At 41.3% G+C, this 17736-nt stretch overlaps 1 protein-coding gene across 1 annotated transcript in view; it reads left to right on the top strand.

Moving 5' to 3' along the window:
* The first annotated feature begins 1284 nt into the window (after nucleotides 1-1284).
* Nucleotides 1285-17736, top strand: part of map1aa (microtubule-associated protein 1Aa) — a 40488-nt gene continuing 24036 nt past the window's right edge. Inside the window, exons 1-2 of the mRNA XM_023408410.2 lie at nucleotides 1285-1540; nucleotides 3606-3707. Of these exons, the coding sequence (XP_023264178.2) occupies nucleotides 1285-1540; nucleotides 3606-3707 (358 nt within the window). The remainder of the gene's footprint in view (nucleotides 1541-3605; nucleotides 3708-17736) is intronic.

Below are 17736 nucleotides of genomic sequence, written 5' to 3'. Positions count from 1 at the left end.
AAAAGCTCGTGGCTTAAATCTTTATGTATATCTTATAATTAATGTAATGTTGACCAACTTTCCCTCAGACCCTTTGGACAATCACCTTCTCATTAAACTCTAACAGTGAGTAAATGAAATAATGCTGAAGGAAGTTTGTGTATAACGCATTGCAAGTTCATGGTAAAAAGCTTCAAGATAAAACCATCACAAAACCTCAGTGGGGCTATAAGTTTAAATTATGTGTCTAACAACAGCTGCTAACTCAAGAGAGGTCTCATATCAGCAGATGCTAGAACAAAAGAAGCAGTTTCTCCACCCTTGTATGTTCCTTCTCTTTGCTCCAACTTGGAGTGCAGGGCAACTGTCATCCATCAGCATCCCCATAGAAAATTTGTCATGAAGTCTCAAGTGCAAATATTTTTAGCGCCGTAGTATGAACATTAAAATGATCAGTCATAGGTTACTTTTCAGAATCAGTTTCAATCAGGAGTGCAGCTGTGGTGGTTGGTCCTGTGGTACACTGAGGCAGGTTAAATCTGTTACTGAGTGTGCACACATACACAGATTTATACTGCCCAATTTGTTTTGAATGTATTTACAACTTGCAGCTTTTGTGTTGTAGAATGAGTTTATTCAAATGTCTCGCAAAGCCTAAAATAACAGCTTTCCTCTGCTGACTGTGAGCCTTTGTTGTCACGGTTACTCTGCACAGATGAGGCATTGTTTTTACTCCTGATGGGAACAAAGAGCTGTCAGTTTAGTAACCAAAGCACATTGCCTGGTACTTGCAGTGACACTGATATAAATAGAACCTTTGTGTGCCACAAAACATCTTATTTTCAGTCTCTTTTGTCAGGCAGCGAATTTCAAAATCAGAACAATACGAGGAAAACTGTGACACTGTGACACTGGTGACACTCAGTAACCTCCAAAAATCATCTTTAAAAACAATTCCCTGCTGTAAGCGCTCACTGAGAGTCGTGTGGATGTTTTCACACATTTGATTCTTGATTTTTGATTTTTAATAAACTGAAAAGTAATTTGTCAGTTACATAGTTCATATAAAAACATCTTCACTGTCTTCTTCATCATCATCACCCTCTCCATTGTCCACATCACTGATAGTGTGTTTCAGCCATGTCATATAGAAAATATGATCCAACATAAATTTTCATATCCCTCTTTTCCTCTTGTCCAATAAAACGTTGTGACATCAAATAGCCACATAACCTGCGAACCAATCACATATTTACCAAGCATGGAGTCACGCCCACCACTCCTCCCTCCTCATCCTGCATTGTCATGGTGCTTGCTCCGGATGCAGTTGTCATGGAGATGGAAAAGGGCTCAGTATCCACTGGTGGCACTGTTACCATGGAAATCCCCACCGCAGCAGCTGCCTCAGTGGAGCGAGCGGAGCCGGAGGAGTCCGTTCAGCACCATGGACAGCACCACGCCGCAGCTGCATTCCAGCACAGAAACTATCGCATGCTGATTGTGATCGGAGAGATTTCCAGCAGCTATCACCTCGACACTGCCAGGACACAGATCACACAAGGTAGGTCAGCAGAGGAGCGGTCAGACGCCCAGAGGCTGCAGGGAGTAACTTCTAAGTCTGAGCAGAGAAACCATTAACATGTTAAATTCACTAAAAGCTTAACCCTAACTGTCAGAAAAAAAGTACTTTTAAGCAGATTCAGATATCTGAAAGTTTAAATTTTCTAACATAAAAACGTTATGCCAGTCATCCAATATTCGTAAAATGTGGCAGCTTCAATCCCCGACACTTTGATATTGTCAGAAAAAGGCTTCAGTTTCTTATAAGCTGTCAAGAAGAGGAAGAATTATTACTGATCCTTCACTAAATTAAAACTACAAACATCATCATATAAAAGACTCCGGGTAAAAGTCCTGATTTCAACATGTTAGTAAAGTAATAGTACAGGAAACCAGCAGTATTCATTACGCAGAATGGCTCCTTTCAATTTGATATTTTCTGTACTGTTTGATAAATTGTTTATTGTTACTGATTAATACATGAAAGCAGCATTTTATTGTTACAGTTTGTCAATGTGGAGCCACCTCTAGGTAGTTTATACACCACTGGGTAATTTAACAATATAGTTCTACATCATATTTTATAAGATCATCATATGTTTTACATGAAAAAATATTAATCTGAAAAGAAAGTAGACCTGCACTGAGTGAGCGAATACCTCTGCCCAGGCCAAATCGTACAAAGTCATAGATCTTAACACCATAAATATGAAGAAACTAGAATCACTACCTCGTGGTTGTATCCCTCCGCCAACCACCCAAGTTACAGGAAATGTGGTCAGAATCTCGCCTTCCTGATTTACAGCATTGAATAATAGCCGATAATTTGCAGAACATTATGATGTCACAGTGAAGTTGAAATTTGACCATTTGGATATAAAATGTCATCGCTTTATTTAATCCTTATAGACATTTCAGTTAGATTGTGTCATAATTAGTGCATAAATTTGTGAGTTATGGCCAAAATCATGTTTTGTGAGGTCACAGTCACCTTGACCTTTGACCTCTGACCACCAATGAAATTCCCTCTGGGCATTCCTGATATATTGCATTCACAAGAATGTGAGATCACTGTGACCTTGACCTTTGACCTTTGAACACCAAAATCTAATCGGTTTGTCCTTGAGTCCAAGCAAATGTTTGTGTCAAATTTGAATAAGTTCCATCGCAGCGTTCCTGAGATGTTGTGTTGACAAGAATATGAAGGATGGACAACCTGAAAACATAATGCCTGCAGCCCTGGCTGTCGCCTCTCTGCCCCTTTCACCAGATCCACACCAAAATTTACTGGATCCTTCTTTGGTCCATGTGACGGGGGAAGAAAAAAGTAGAACATTTTCCTTTGACATATTGTGAGGTTGAAGTATAAAGTATCATAAAATGAAAATACCCAAGCACTTAAAATCTGTATTTAAGTACAGTACTTGAGTAAAAGCCATCAACAAAATCCCATGATACTGCATCAAGCTGAGTCCCAAGCTCCCCAAATTCCTCAACATGTTTTTGGATATCTGTAAATAATAATTTTCACGAAACCTTAATTTACTGTGTGTAAAATGTGGCAGTGTTGCTGAATATTTCGTGCACCCCCAGTCAGACACTTCCACCGTTTCCCCTTTGTTTTAGTTGTAAAAGTTATTTCACTAACTCCCTGTGAAAACTGGAGCCTTGTGACAGATTCTTCTCAGACCAACAACTCCAATTTTTCTATGGAGATACATGTGTGAGTGTTTAGTTTAGACATGAGGTCACTCTGTTGTTATTGTTGTTGCATTGTTATTTTACTTACTATAAACTGAGGATAACGTGATATTCAAGGTATCAAAAGGAACAACAACTCCCATTCACCTACTGTATAAATGCACAATCTAGAATCAGTTTTAAAGGTTTTTAGTAGCCGACTGCATAAAATGACAGAGGACCTCAGATACTGACTAAGAGAAAGGGCCATAGGTGTGAGTCAGGTGATTCTCTGATGACAAAGGTACTGTCAAAAGAAGCACAGTCAGATACTGAGTATGTCCCACTTTTGATGAGCACTGTTCTTGTTCTTTTTGTTTTTTCAGGTTTGCGCTCCTGGAGTGTTGATCTGACTGTTTGTGACCTGAACAAAGAGCTGCAGCTGTTTGAGGCCAGGCACACCGCTCAGTTTTCGGCAGAGGTCAAAGGTCAGTCGGAGTTCATCAAATTTCTGAGACTATGTTCAAACTTGTTTTGCAGCAGTTATGTTCCAGCGAGTACAAGTTGTTTGTGCGACACGTGTCCACCACCATCGATCTGTTTTTGTCGCATGGGGACGGTAATTGCCAGCTCTGAGTCGTGATGGTATCAGAGTCTATAGACGGAGGGATTTAATATGTTGCTGCCTGCCTATCATCTTATCGCCCATGTCCGTTCCCCTGCAGCCAGTCTGCAGTCGCTCTGACACACAGAAGATCAGATTGCATTCAGTCTGAGTTTGACAACATGTCCTTTCTTCGCGGCGTCTCTATTGTCCCCTTTTGTCCACAAATGCTTTGGATGATATCTGGGGAGCTGGAGACGGTACAGCTTGTATTGATCAGGCTCTCATATGCAGGCCGCATGTCAGGGTGGGAATCAATGAGGGCCGAATGTGAGAATCAACACTATCTGCTGGGGGAATATGAGATCACGCCCTGCGGTGTGGAGTGAATGGAGCCAGTGGTGATGTGGATCTGTGTGTGAATGTGTCTGCTCTCTGGATCAATGCTCAGTATTTACAGTGAAAACACTTGTGTCACCAGAATTTACTGTGGCATATTCAGCACATACTGAAGCTTAGTTGGGTCACACAACAGCTCAGAAGAGAGAGAGGATGTACTGAGCTGAAAAAATGGAACTGAGTGTTCACTGAGCTCTGAGCAAGGACTTTTAAAAAAGCAGATAGATCTTGGTGCACATCTATCCTCCCACACGGGTCTCCGGCTGCTAGCGTTATGTAAAGAGTAGAAATAAGTGCGTCTGTTTGTTGACATCGGTGCTGTGTGTATGTTTGTAATATACAAGCTTCACGAATAGCAGTGTCTAAACATTTCATAATCAATCAGTGGTCGATAGAAATCTATCTTAAAGGTGTACTCCAGTGATTTAGTCTTGCACTTCCATAAAGATGAGGGACTTCAGAGAGACAGATAAAAAAAAAAAAAAAAGAGTCTGTCAGAGTCTGTAGTATGATGGATCCTACATGTGGATCCGCTGTGCCTCCGTCCGGAGCCACAGAACTATTACACAACAGCTGAGTAAGACTCAACCGAGCCTGATGTGTGAAAAAAAATCTGTGGAGTGGCCCTTCAAAGAAATGAAGGACTGTTTGAGACAAGGTTCTAGTGAGAGTAATGGCGTGAACGTTACAGGCGGTGATAATAAACCCCTAAGAAATTTAAAGGAATAGCCATCAGCTTTTAAGGTTGCGTGGTGAACTGATTCACAAACAGTTGCTTATTTACACATCTAGCAGTTACAGTGTGACATTATAATTCACGTGGAGTCGTGTTTGTGTCCACCTGATGAATCTAAGTCCAGTACTCTCTATTAGCTCTGTTTTTAGTCTCCACCAGCTCCTGAGGGAAATATCTAACTCTAGCCGCTAAACGCTCCACTATGTTCACCAGCTGCTCTCTGACTTTGTCCTTCTGCTGTTTGTAATGGAAACACTGAAAACAGCTGCATGATGCAACTGATAAAATGAACTGCAGATTCAGGTGTTCATTCATTCATTCTCAATGTGCATTTGAATTTTTAAGCACAACTGGCTTTTGTAGAATGAATTTCAAATGCGAGCAGCGCCACTTAGAGTTAGTTAAACTTGTGCAATTTGTAGTTGTAGCTCTGCATAATTTCCCATTATGTCATTGTCTCGGTATCACAATCCGCTTAGGGTGCATAAATTGACAGCCTCCTGGATCTTACACTTGTTTTAACACCACACACCAGCATGTTTTCTCTGTGGCTCCATGCGGCCTGTTTTAGCTGGAATATTTAACATATTTAACGGGTCTATCACCTTTCTAACATCCTCCAAGTAAAGGAATCATTACAGTCTGTGATTTCACTCTCATTGTCCTGCTTTATTCTAGCTTTCCTGGAAATGCCATGAATAATTCAGCATCCTCCATTAATTACCTAATTAAACTTTGCTAATAAATAACCCAAATTTCCATATTTCTTTCAGTCTCGCGTCTGTCACAGATTCAGACTGTTTCTCTGCTGTGAAGCCTCCGCTCTCTCTCTTTCTGTTGGCACGCTCTCTCTCCTCGTCACGGTGTATTTCTCTCTCTCCTGATGTGGTGATATCACTGAAGCACAGGAAGACAGAAGCTCTCTGAGTGAGGCAGAGATGCAGAGATGGCTGGCAGAGAGCATCATCCATGCTCCACACTCAGCAGGCGAACAGAAAGGCAGGACACTGAACTGTGTGGAGAGTTAACCCTGCCGCTGAAGGGACCTGTCTTTTTAATATACCTATTTGTATATAGGTGTACTTATACCTTGAGTTTCCTCTGGATCTTGATATATTCGCCATATTATCATTATTTTTAGCCATACTTTTGGCATGGCTCTATGTCTGTTCGTCCTGCCTGAAACATCTCAGCAACTATTAGCTTGATTGACATGAAATGTCATTCAAGGTCCTTAGAGGATGAACCCGAGTAACTCTGATCCCCTGAGTTATCATGCGGTGCTACCATTAGGTCAAAGTTTTCAGTTTTCTGGTGAGATTTCTATATTGGATAGATTGGTACAAAAGTCTGAACATTCATGATCCTCAGAGGACAAATCTGACTTTGATGATCCCCTGACTTTTCCTCTAGCGTCGCCATGAGGTTGACATCTGTGGTTCTGAATCAAAAATCTCAGCCACTGTGCCATTAAATTTGGTTCAGACATTCATGTGCCCACATGATGAATTATAATAATAATCTGGTCATCATCATCAAAATTAGTATTTGTCCAACATTCTGGTTTATAACCAAATATCTGTAAAACTAATGACGCTCCCATCAGCCTCAGTTGTACTGTGCTAAGTGCTAATTAGCGAATGTTAACATGCTAACACACTAAACATTATTATGATTAACATTATATCTGCTAAACATCAGTATGTTAGCATGCTGGCATTAGCATGTAGCTCAAAGCACCATTTACATTTCTATCTTCTAATACACAGATGTATTTCGTCCATCGTCTGTATTTCGACATCATATTTATTCCAATAGGAGTCAAATCTGTTAAAGAGGTTCTTATGCGGCCAATACGACCTTTTTGTAATTCCTATTTTAAAAATATCTTAGATGCACTAAAGTAATCTGGTTAGTGTCTGCTTCCTGCACTAATCGTATTTCGTAAACATCGTGTTAACAAGAAGCCTGATGTCTGTAACTGAGGGAGAGATTACAGGAAGAGAAACCCAGTTCCTGCAGAGAGGATGGATATCTTGGTCATGTTCAGAACTTAATCACATTTACATTACAAAGGGCGTTGGAGAGGTGAAGTGTTGCTGTGACAGCAGTGTGGCAGAATGACAGGAATGATCTTTACTCATTTTGTTCAAGTAATCCAATGCAAAGTCAAACAGAAACTGACAATGAGTTAAATAGGTCAGTTTACACAGCCAGGTTACTGGTTTCTCACTACAGAGGCTCAAAACAAAACCTAACAAACAGCAGCACTGTCATCTGTCAGAAGTGCACTTATAACGTACAGCTGTGTGTCTTTCTATGCCCAGCCAGTTCACACAGGTGAGGGTAATTAAAGCAATGCACCTGGCCACAGTGTGGAACCACAGCAAAGAGTCTAAATACGTTAGTAAATGAGAGATTTCAGTGTTTGATTTTTAATACATTTGCAAAAATGTCTAAAAATATGTTTTCACTTTTCATTATGCTGCTGAATGTACATTTATGGGCAATTTTTATCAATTTATTGAAGGGGTCTGAATACTTTCTGAAAACAATGCATATCAAAAATAAGGGAAGAGTGAAGCAATGAATCTAGTTACTACTGGCCTGCTGCATGTATGTTTCACATTAACCACATTATCATTATACATATAAACACTTTCTCTGATTTCATGTCTTAATCCGATTTATTGGTTTATTGTGCGTGTAAACACAGTGAATGAGGAGCTCTGGAGGATTAAGTCCGTTTCTACTACAGAAAGTTGCTATTGATTCTTCTCTCTTTTTGTCTTTGATTTCTGGTTCCAAACTGTTCATCCTGCCTCGCTGCTCACACTGACTGAATCTCATCCAGCTACAGTGTTGAAACTCTTTGCAGAAACCTCTGCGGGTAAACACGGAGCTGGATCAGCACATGAATATAGAGATGTGAGCAGCAGCCTAAAGCAAACACAGCGTGTCCCTCAGGATCACCAGCAGACTGCTGCAGTAATCTGCACAAGCACGCACACACACAAAAACACACACACACACATATATATATATATTGTATTTCATTAATGTAATGTATTGCAGTAATGTGCCTGATTTGTCTAGACGGACTGTGGATGCTGCACATCAACCTGTGCAGATTTCAACATCTGAGTAATTTAATATGATGTAAGAGATTAGTCATGCATTGTCGGGTTCCAGAAAACTGCATTAGAGCACATTATAGAGTCCATTCTCTTTCTCATTCATCCAAATATTATATCAAAGGTGTCGTCATAATAACAAACATTTTCAGCTAATGTTCATTTTATTCCTAACATCAGAAAAAAAGGTATTTAAAGTCTATAGTGCAGGTTCTATGTTGTTATGTTCTATGTCCAGAATAGCTGCTGCATGATGGAGGGATCAGAACAACGCAGCATCTCTGTGGATGCAAGAAATATATATATTTGTAACAACACCACAGTGATGCTGTGAGGCTGTACCTTGGCACAGTGAAGCTCTGAGTCCTAACATCCTAACATTTACCATGCTCACTACCTTACTTTGTTGTAGCTAACATTAACACAAGGTATGATGGGAATTCCATCAGTTTTGCAGGTATCTGGTCATAAACCAAAAAAACTGGATAAACTGAACATTTTTTCACCTGAAGAAATTCCACAAAGTTATTACAGTTGATTCTGAGGAAGACATGAATGTTGCAAGTATGCATCCAATTATTTGTTGAGACATTTCACTAAAAATCACAATTGCCAACCTCATGGTGGCAGTAGAGGCAAAGTCAGAGGATCATCAAAGTCACAAGGCTTCATCCTTTGGAAGACCATGAATGTCCGTACAAAATTTCATAGTAACTCATCTGATAGTTTGTGAAATAATTCTGTGTCTGACCGACACTGCCAACAGTGAACAAGACCCTAAGTCTTGATTTGCTCTCGACCCGAGTTGGATCTGATTTTGTCTCCGTCTGGATCACACCAGGTTTGTCTACAGCCAAAATAAATCATGGAATAAACGACATGAATAACCTACACTGTTGTGTAATCGTTAAATAAAGGTTTACAGAAGGTTGATTATGGCTTCAGGGATGCTGGTTCAGATCCGGTTCGGACCAGAGGGAAATGAGCAGGTACAGTAACACTTCAGTTTGACAGGGCCGGTCTCAGCTGTGCCATTTCCCGAGTGAAGTGTTCTTATTTTGTCTCTAACAAAGCTCTAAGACTTTGATTTCAGAGAGCTTTGTTATTTGACGGGAGTGATGGACACAGACACAGGGTCGAGAAAATAGCTTTAAGTAAAAATAAAATAGAGTGCAGAGGGAGAAACGAGAAACAGTCTCAGCCAAAGCAGCAGCAGCGAACATCTCTCACTGAAGTGCAGTTTTCTGATTTTGATTTAAAAGGATGAGGCTGGTTTTATTCTTCAGTACATTTCTCTTAATGTCGGCAAATCCCATGAAAAAATGATGCATTTGTCAGGGACTATCTTCAGTGGCGGACTTACTGCTGCACATCTCAGGCTTGAGTCAAAGTAAAACTATAGTGTGTGTGTGTTCATGTTGATGAAGGAACATGTCACCCAGTGCAAGAGGGTGACGGTCTTATTTCTTTTTTTTTAAGTAAGAGGAGAGTAAAGGATATCTGAGGAGCCTGTATTCTGGGGGAAGTGGGTTGTGCTGCTCTCCTTCAGCTTCCAGGGTTACACTTGGCTGGCTCTTATTGACATCAGTGGTTTGAGTAAAAATGAGTGAACTGAGACGCTAATCAATGTTTGTGTCAGGGGGCGGGGGGGGGGAGGGGGCACTGAATGTGGAGCGAGTAATAGCTCAGTAATTGTGGACCTGAAGGCGCCGAGGCATGCTGTTCTGATGCGAGAGGCCAATAAAAATATGCTGGTCATCCCTATTAAAAGGTTTCATCCAGTTCTTCCAAGAAGCCATGTGTTTATGCTTCACTGGTTTCTATATTGCATTTACGTTTGAGTGGAGCTCTGTTCAGCCCAGAGGAAACACATTAGCTCACACTTCTTGACGGTCGAGGATGAAGAATGAGATAAGTCGGTTCTGTGTTCGTGGGTTCGTTGACAATGCAAAAGGTCACATTGGAAAATTGATCAGATTCAAGCAGTGAAGTGGGTGCCCCACCCCCCTCAAATCGAAGGTCAGTCTTTCTGAGGCGTCCTCCAGCGGCTCTTCTCGTGAGAGTGATGCTCAGAGGATTTGGGGAATTCAGCCCTAGCTCGTGTTTACTTTGCAGGACTGGCTTGCCTGCCTGTAATTCTAAAGCTCCTCCTCGTCTGTGCCTTGAATGCTAATTCGCAGCTGGTGGAGGAGTGCACAGTCATCATGGCTGACAGGCTCATACACAGAGAACACAAAGGAAAATCTATAAGGCCTAGAAGGCAGGACGACAGGCTCCTGTGATCAAACGGGATCAACTGGCTTCCACTTACAGCAGAAAATGAAATCAGGTGAAAGATCAGAAGTTCATCAGCGTTTATAAATGATCTGAGATTGATGATGTTCTTATATTCGGACCGACTTCTGACAAATTCTCCTTCGGCGCTCACATTATCGATCAAAATTTGTACAAAGATCTTATAAATAGACATTAGAGAAGCCGTCGAGCTCGTCGGCAGAGATAGGACAGATTGGGTCCGGGGCAGAAAATGATCATAACAGACAGAAAAGCTTCCTTGCATGAGCCATCCCGCTGCTTTCAAGTGGGATCAGTCCTCGAGCTTGAGTGACAGAGACATTTTGCATCAGCATCACATTAGAGTGAAAACGTGTGTTGTAGGAAAATAACACCATTCAGTGCCAGCGTTTCCCTCCATGCTCGAGCCCGCGGACGCCGATGTGGAAAAGCTCCAGCAGCCACGACCTCCCTGATGGGTGGCATATGTGCTGAAGGACGGCCAGTGCCCTCGGGGTCTCACAGGCATCCTGAAGGCTTCGCTCAGCCTCTCTGCAGCCAGTGTGTGCATACACACACTGATCTGCCCTCACACACAGGCACAGGACAGACAGACTGAGGCATTGGGGTAAATGTGATGAGGCAGTTAAAGGAAACATCCACCCAATAAAACTGTAGAGGAGGAGTTTCAAACATCAACAATAAACTCTAGGATTCGATGTTACTCATTCCTTATCTGTAACCATCCGTTGTACTTCAAATCCTGTCACTGGGTACTAATCAAGGGCATTCTGGGAAATGTAGGAACTCATTAACTGTATCAGAAAAAGATCACACTGGCATGGCCACATTAACCTCCTCAGGGGTCCCTGGGCAAGAATCAGCTGTTGGCCCCCTGCTGACCTCTGTTCACAGCTGAATTGAAAAAATGAATTGAATTTACATTGAATTACATTGAGACACTCAGTGGCAAAAACTCAAAACACTCCTCGTCTTCCTCAGTGTCTCCAAAACGCCCCGACCGCTTTTCTCTTTCTCTTCCTGTGAATTTAAACCCCTCGCAGCCTCTTGTCAGATCCTTAAAGACGCTCACAGTTTCCCTGGGGAAACGGTATCGAGTCTGTTACGTCACGATGAAACAGATACAGTATGACACACAGGACATCAGTGCATCCATCACTTTATGTTCATTAGCGTCTCAGCCCTCAGCATCGCCTCTTCTCACATCAGACGGATGCCTGATTGATTGATGAGGCACAGGGACAGTCCGGCAACATGAAAGATCATGTTTTATCCCAGGAGAGGAGGAAGAGGAAGAGGAGGAGGAGGAGGAGGAGGAGGAGGAGGAAGGTGGCAGTAATGGTCTCAATGAATGCAGCTGTCGCCCACACGGTGCAATTAATACAGACTCAGTGGACCCACACTGCAGACTGATAGTTAATAAAGAAGCTCTGGGGCCTCTGGGGAGATGCCGTCAATAGTGGGCAGTAAACTGAGTGGATCCTATCACACAGGTCTGAACACACAAACATCAACACGCTCTGAACATTTTACAGCTTTTTTTCTTTTTTTACAGCTTTTAATTCATCCTCGTGTCAATGCATCTACCCTCTGGTCACTCTTATTGATCGGGCTGAGCATTGATCCAATATCACTGCTTATTGTTTTTCACTGGAGTTGTGTTCTGATGTGATGATTGTACAAAATACCTTCACACAAATTATAATCAAAACTAAGTTACAGTCAAACACTGTTACTGCCTTGAACTGAAAGCTATATTATTGTGTTGTGTTGTGATACATTGGCCACTTTATCACAGACACTAATATTGGATTATTAATAGTGATATTGTCTTTCCAAGCCCTAGTGCTTAAAGACAATGTGTTTGAATGAATCCCTGCATTTATTAACAGAAGTGGAGTTTGCATCCTGACTGTGATTCAGGCAACAAAAACGGAAAAAACTGAAAAGTTTGTTTTTGTTAAATGTAAATAAAGTCACTGTGGACTTTTTCTGTGTTAAACCAGACCAGGATCTTTATCTAAATTTAACTGAAGTGCTGTGAGAGTCTGAACAGAACCGTGACACAGTTTGATAATGCTGGAGTCACTATGACGGTATGTACGTGTATGAACGTGTTTGCAACTTGCCAAATATGTAAATTGAAAACATTATGTTAATAGAAAATTTACAGTCAGAGCTTGTTAGTAACTAGAAGATTAACTGTTACAGCTCTGTGAGGCTGTACAAAACATCAACTTATCAGGACTAAACAAGTGAAACAGCTGAGGCTATAAATGTTTTTAGTTTTGCACGTATTTCGTCATAAATTAAACACAAAACTAACACTGAACACAGATTAAAAATATTTATCACCAAAGCCAGTAGGATTCATCTTCCAGGGACCATGAACATCTACGAAACTGCATGACAATCCGTCTAATAGTTGGTGAGATGCGTTGCATGTTTCACATTCAACTTAGTTAATGAACGCTGAAGCGAACACGAAATTTAGAGAGAGGAGGATTCATGTCCCCACTACAGTAGAGCGTTCACAACGTGTGTGACACAATACTTGATCTCCATACAACCCACACCCCGGGGCTGAGCGGGTGTTCACAGCGCGTGACGGACACAACAGCAGGCTGAACCTGACAGGCAGAGATGAGTGATGGCTGCTACACAGAAGAGGCTGTCAGGAGAGCTGAGCAGCATTATTAAAGACCCTTCTCACACACACACACACACACACACACACACACACACACACACACACACACACACACTGGACACAGGTATAACATCATCTGCTGCTTCATTCCCCTCACGTACACACAACAGATATGATGCCTTGGAGACAAAAGCAAAAGAGGGCAGAGCAAATGGTATTCACAGAGTAATGGAGGCGGATGGCTCCTGCGTGGGCAGTAAAGTAATCCTGCTGTGTCAGCACATGTAGTTCCTGTGTGTGACAACTGCATTACAGCATTATTCCCTACATTTACAAGTCATGTAATGTCATTTTCTTTCATCCTCTCCTCTTTACCATGTACAGTGTTTTCCCTCTCTTGGGGATGTTGGTAACAATGCTGACCACACAGAAGTGCCTGTTATGAGTTTCTGTCTCACACTGCACACGCATGGCTGACACTAATCTGTTTCCTTATTGATCTCTGTCCGAGAGGGGCTCGAATATACAGCAAATCACAGAGACGTGCTTTGAAAGTCTGTTCAATACCCACAGGTCTCACCAGCAAGCAGGAAATGAATTAATATGCTCCAGAAAATAATCTACGGGGACGACGCGCAGTCTGTGTCATTGCCAGTCAGCTGGTGAGCAGTTAAAATTTTAATGACACGCCTTAAAAATGTCCACGCCTGGTGAAGTGCGTTTGTCCTGGGTGTGGTTTAGGAGAACGTGTGCTGATTAATAATTCAGCAGCCGTTATTGATCCGTCCCTCAGCTTCTCTGCAGTCAGGACTGTACATCAAGAGGGAGGGTCCCCTGCCACTGTGCCTTTCATCTGGACCTGATAACACACACTCACATTACTACAGAAGTATGTGTGTGTGTGTGTGTGTGTGTGTGTGTGTGTGTGTGTGTGTGTGACAGAGTGAGTATACACGAATGCAATAAAAGATGTGAAAGACAGTTAAATTACTGTAATGTGAACCGCACTGTGGAGGAAGAGTCTATAGGGATGTTTGTTATGTCCTTGGGAGTGGAGGAAGAATACACTGAATTAGGAACATCTATACAGTCCCCTGCCATAAAATCTGATCATAAAGTCTTTTAGAGGCACAGTGTTGCATTTATAGAAGAGTCGTGGTCAGGGAGGTGATTTTGAAGTTGTAATTAGAGTAGGATGAATCAACTGCATCATACTGACGTGTTTCTTTTGATCTTGTCCACCCCCGTTTACAGTGCACGCAGAAGACGATGGGGACAGGATAAATAATCATCTTATTTGGGGTCTAACTAACTTTCATTTCTTTGCTGATTATTGTGTCAATGTTCTTGTTCTGATTATTAATCTATTAGTTTGTTAAAAAAAAAAAAGTGAAAGAGGCTCAAGTTCCTAGAGCCCAATTCTCCAAAATCCACATTGTTTGTTTCATGATTATATAAGACAAAAATGTCAAATTCCAACATATATCAAGCTTGAACTAGTGGATGTTTTGTATTTTTGCTTAACAAAAGTGAAGAAAGTAGCTACACCTTTGCCATGTTACTCCAAAATGTCATCTGGAGACTAAGCCACTCAGTTCTGGTGTTGAATTTGCAGGAAGCACTGTTCAGCTGACTGACAGCTGGTGGCAGTGACGTGCAAAGACACGTAGCAAAGCACCGACAAAGGCAGAAAGAAAAAGACTGCAATCTATGAATCATGTATGTTAACGATGCATAACTGAAATTATTCAAAACAATTAGCTTTGCAAATATTTTATGAGGAAGGAAAAGCATTCGTTGTTTGGCCTCAAGGAGACACATTCTGAATGTGAACATAACTTATTGTGTTTAGCAGAAAACTCCACAAGGCGCCTTTAAAGGTCAAACCTACAACAACACCGCCAGCTCCACGAGGCTGCAGAGGCGCTTTGAGCTACTGTAAATGCTAACACTACTGCTAATGCATTAAAGCTCAAAATGACAATGCTAACTTTAGCAGGAATAATGTTCACTCTGTTTAGCATGTTAGCATGCTAACATTTGAAGCTGATGGGATGTTAGGCCATTACTTCTGCAGGTTTTTTACACGTGAACCACACAGAAGCACTAGAGGAAAAGTCTGGACCACCAGAGTCATCAGGTGTACAGTGTGATGTGGGAACAATGAATGTTTGTAGAACATAACTGTTGATATATTTCAGTGTGGACCACAGTGGTGGACCAACAGACTGACAGTGCCATCCATAAACTGAGCTCCTGCTGGTGCAGGTTTTGGCAAAAGCTGAGAGGTTAGAGTTTTAGTTTCATTAATCAGACTCGACTGATGAAACTGATGGGGTCTGTTGTCAAAGAGCTTCTTTACCATAAAAGGTTGCAACACACAGTATTTGCATATATATTGTCTTACCTCGAGTTATAATACCACACATGCTCACAGAGTATTTACAGCTCAGGCTCAGTAAGAATACAGTTACTGAACCGCTGCACAAAGAGAATAGAGTCTCTCTGAAAGCAGCCAGTCATGGTCGTAATGCTTAACAACCTTCTCAGGAACAAATTAGTCTGTGTGTGTGTGTGTGTGTGTGTGTGTGTGTGTGTGTGTGTCTGTACTTCCTTCCCTGAGTGAGAGAATTGAGAGTGATGTAAGGAGGTGGAGGGGGGAGGAGAGGAGGTTCTGGAAAAGCTGAGACATTCAGGGGAGAGAAAAGCAGCGCGTCTGGAGAGAAGGGCGCGGCAGGCCGAGCAACCGGGCTGTGCAGCTAACAGCTGTCTGACATTTAGAGGTGACTGCCGGTCATCTGAGATGATGCTGCATCAGTGCTGCTACAACAGAGTGGATATGATGCACTTTGGTTTCACTAACAGGCTTTTTGCAGAGGCATATACAATGACAAAGCCACTGTAACAACAAGTGGAGGCCAGGATGCTTTAAAGTTCCTCTCCAGACATGTTTTAAACTGAGTAAAAATACTCTGCTATGATTAATATTTTGTTTAACATGGTTTTCCCCCATAAAAAGGAAAAAAAAAAAAGGAAAAGTGGGGCTGGAAGCGTTTCCACTCTTACTTCCTCATTGACAAATCTGGATCAGGCCTTGAGCCCCGCCCACCACCTGCCTGCTCCAGGTGGACAGGTGAAAGAGCAGAGAGTATCAAGATGGTTCGAGGAGGAAACATCAGAGAGACTAAGCCACATGTTTGAGCCAGAACGGTTAGCGTAGTTAGCGTCGTTTATTTGTTTACATTGTTGGTTAGCTTGTTAGCTTGTAACTGGCAGTGGCTGACACAGTGTGTCTCTGTACTGACAAGGTTTCAGGTTTATTTTGCCCCGCCCCCCCGCCCCCACACTTTGACATGATTGGTTCCTTAGGTTTGTGACGTATAAAAACCCTGATGGTCTGAATCTGCTTTTATGAGACTGTCATCGATTCACTACAGTTCCAAGGTGGAAATACGCAGTCATGGTGTTGATGATTATTTCACTCACGTCTTGTATTATATAAAAAACACCATCATCAGTAAACCTACATGAACATATGAAGATCTCTTTCTTACTTTTTACACTTCTTAAAATAATAAGGTGTTATCTAAATAGTGTTATTCAATAGATGTATCTGGAGTCATGGATAAATTACTGAACGAGTCAAACTTTCAAAATAGTAGTTACGGCTTAATGTAACAAAACAACCACAAAGACAAAAATGACTAGAAAGAGAGAAAAAAAGAAAGGTCAGTATTTTCGATATCATGCTGTTACAATAGCCACCGCTAAAAGAAACAAAAAGAAAAGTTCTTTAGCTGTGTTTTAATTGTGAAGAACATTCGTCACACCTGTGACTGCCAACCAGTCTGAGGCGAGTGTTTTCTGTCATCCTGCTACAAAATGTGGTCCAACCTTTTTCTTTTTCACACGTTTGTCCAGTAATTTAATGTGATATAATCACAAACACTAAACTGAGAAAATGATTTCAAAAAAATAATGAATACTGATTATGGTTATTATACATACATATGTAAACAATTCTGAAAAGAGATATTAATATTTAGCCTCTTAAAGCTGAAAGCCTTTTAATTATAAGTACTAAATATTAATATATTATGTTCCCTGATGAAAACACTTTTCCTTCTTATAATCTGAAGGGGACCTGGAGGGTGAAGCTTTCTTTCACTCACTGCAGTTGGTAAATGTCTCATCATCTTTAGCTTTCACAAGTTTTTCTTCCCACCTTCATGAGCTATTTCTGTATCAAAGGAAATCATTTTCAGTGTGATCCAAAAAAGTTGAGATGGTATTTAAGGGACAAAGGGACAATGAAACGTCTAGACTGTCTTCTGTATGCACAATTTAAAGGTAACTGAAACACTGACATCCATCTCTCTCTCGCTCGCTCTTTCTCTCTCTGTGTTAGTCAAATGTTATGATTCATGGTTTACCATGGGTCGAGTTAACAGAGCTCAGAGTCTATTTTAGTTTGTCTCTGTCCCACCCAGCAGCTGCTGTTTGAGTCACAGCTGTTTGAAAAGTCCCTTCCCAGAGAAAATAATCCACTTGCTTCATTCTAAGTAATAAAATCCAATTTTATGAGTCTAGATAAACTTCATGTGTACATCATCCATAAACCTAGCATTTGGGATTGAGCTACAGATTTTAAATAGATTAACATTGTAGAGTATTTTATACATGTGGGTCAATGACTTGT

Source organism: Seriola lalandi, unplaced genomic scaffold, assembly GCF_002814215.2.
Source record: "Seriola lalandi dorsalis isolate HSWRI2012SDOR001 ecotype SW California unplaced genomic scaffold, Sedor1 jcf7180002054361, whole genome shotgun sequence".
In the NCBI taxonomy this organism is placed as follows: Eukaryota; Metazoa; Chordata; class Actinopteri; order Carangiformes; family Carangidae; genus Seriola; species Seriola lalandi.
This window is presented reverse-complemented; position numbering and strand designations above follow the sequence as displayed.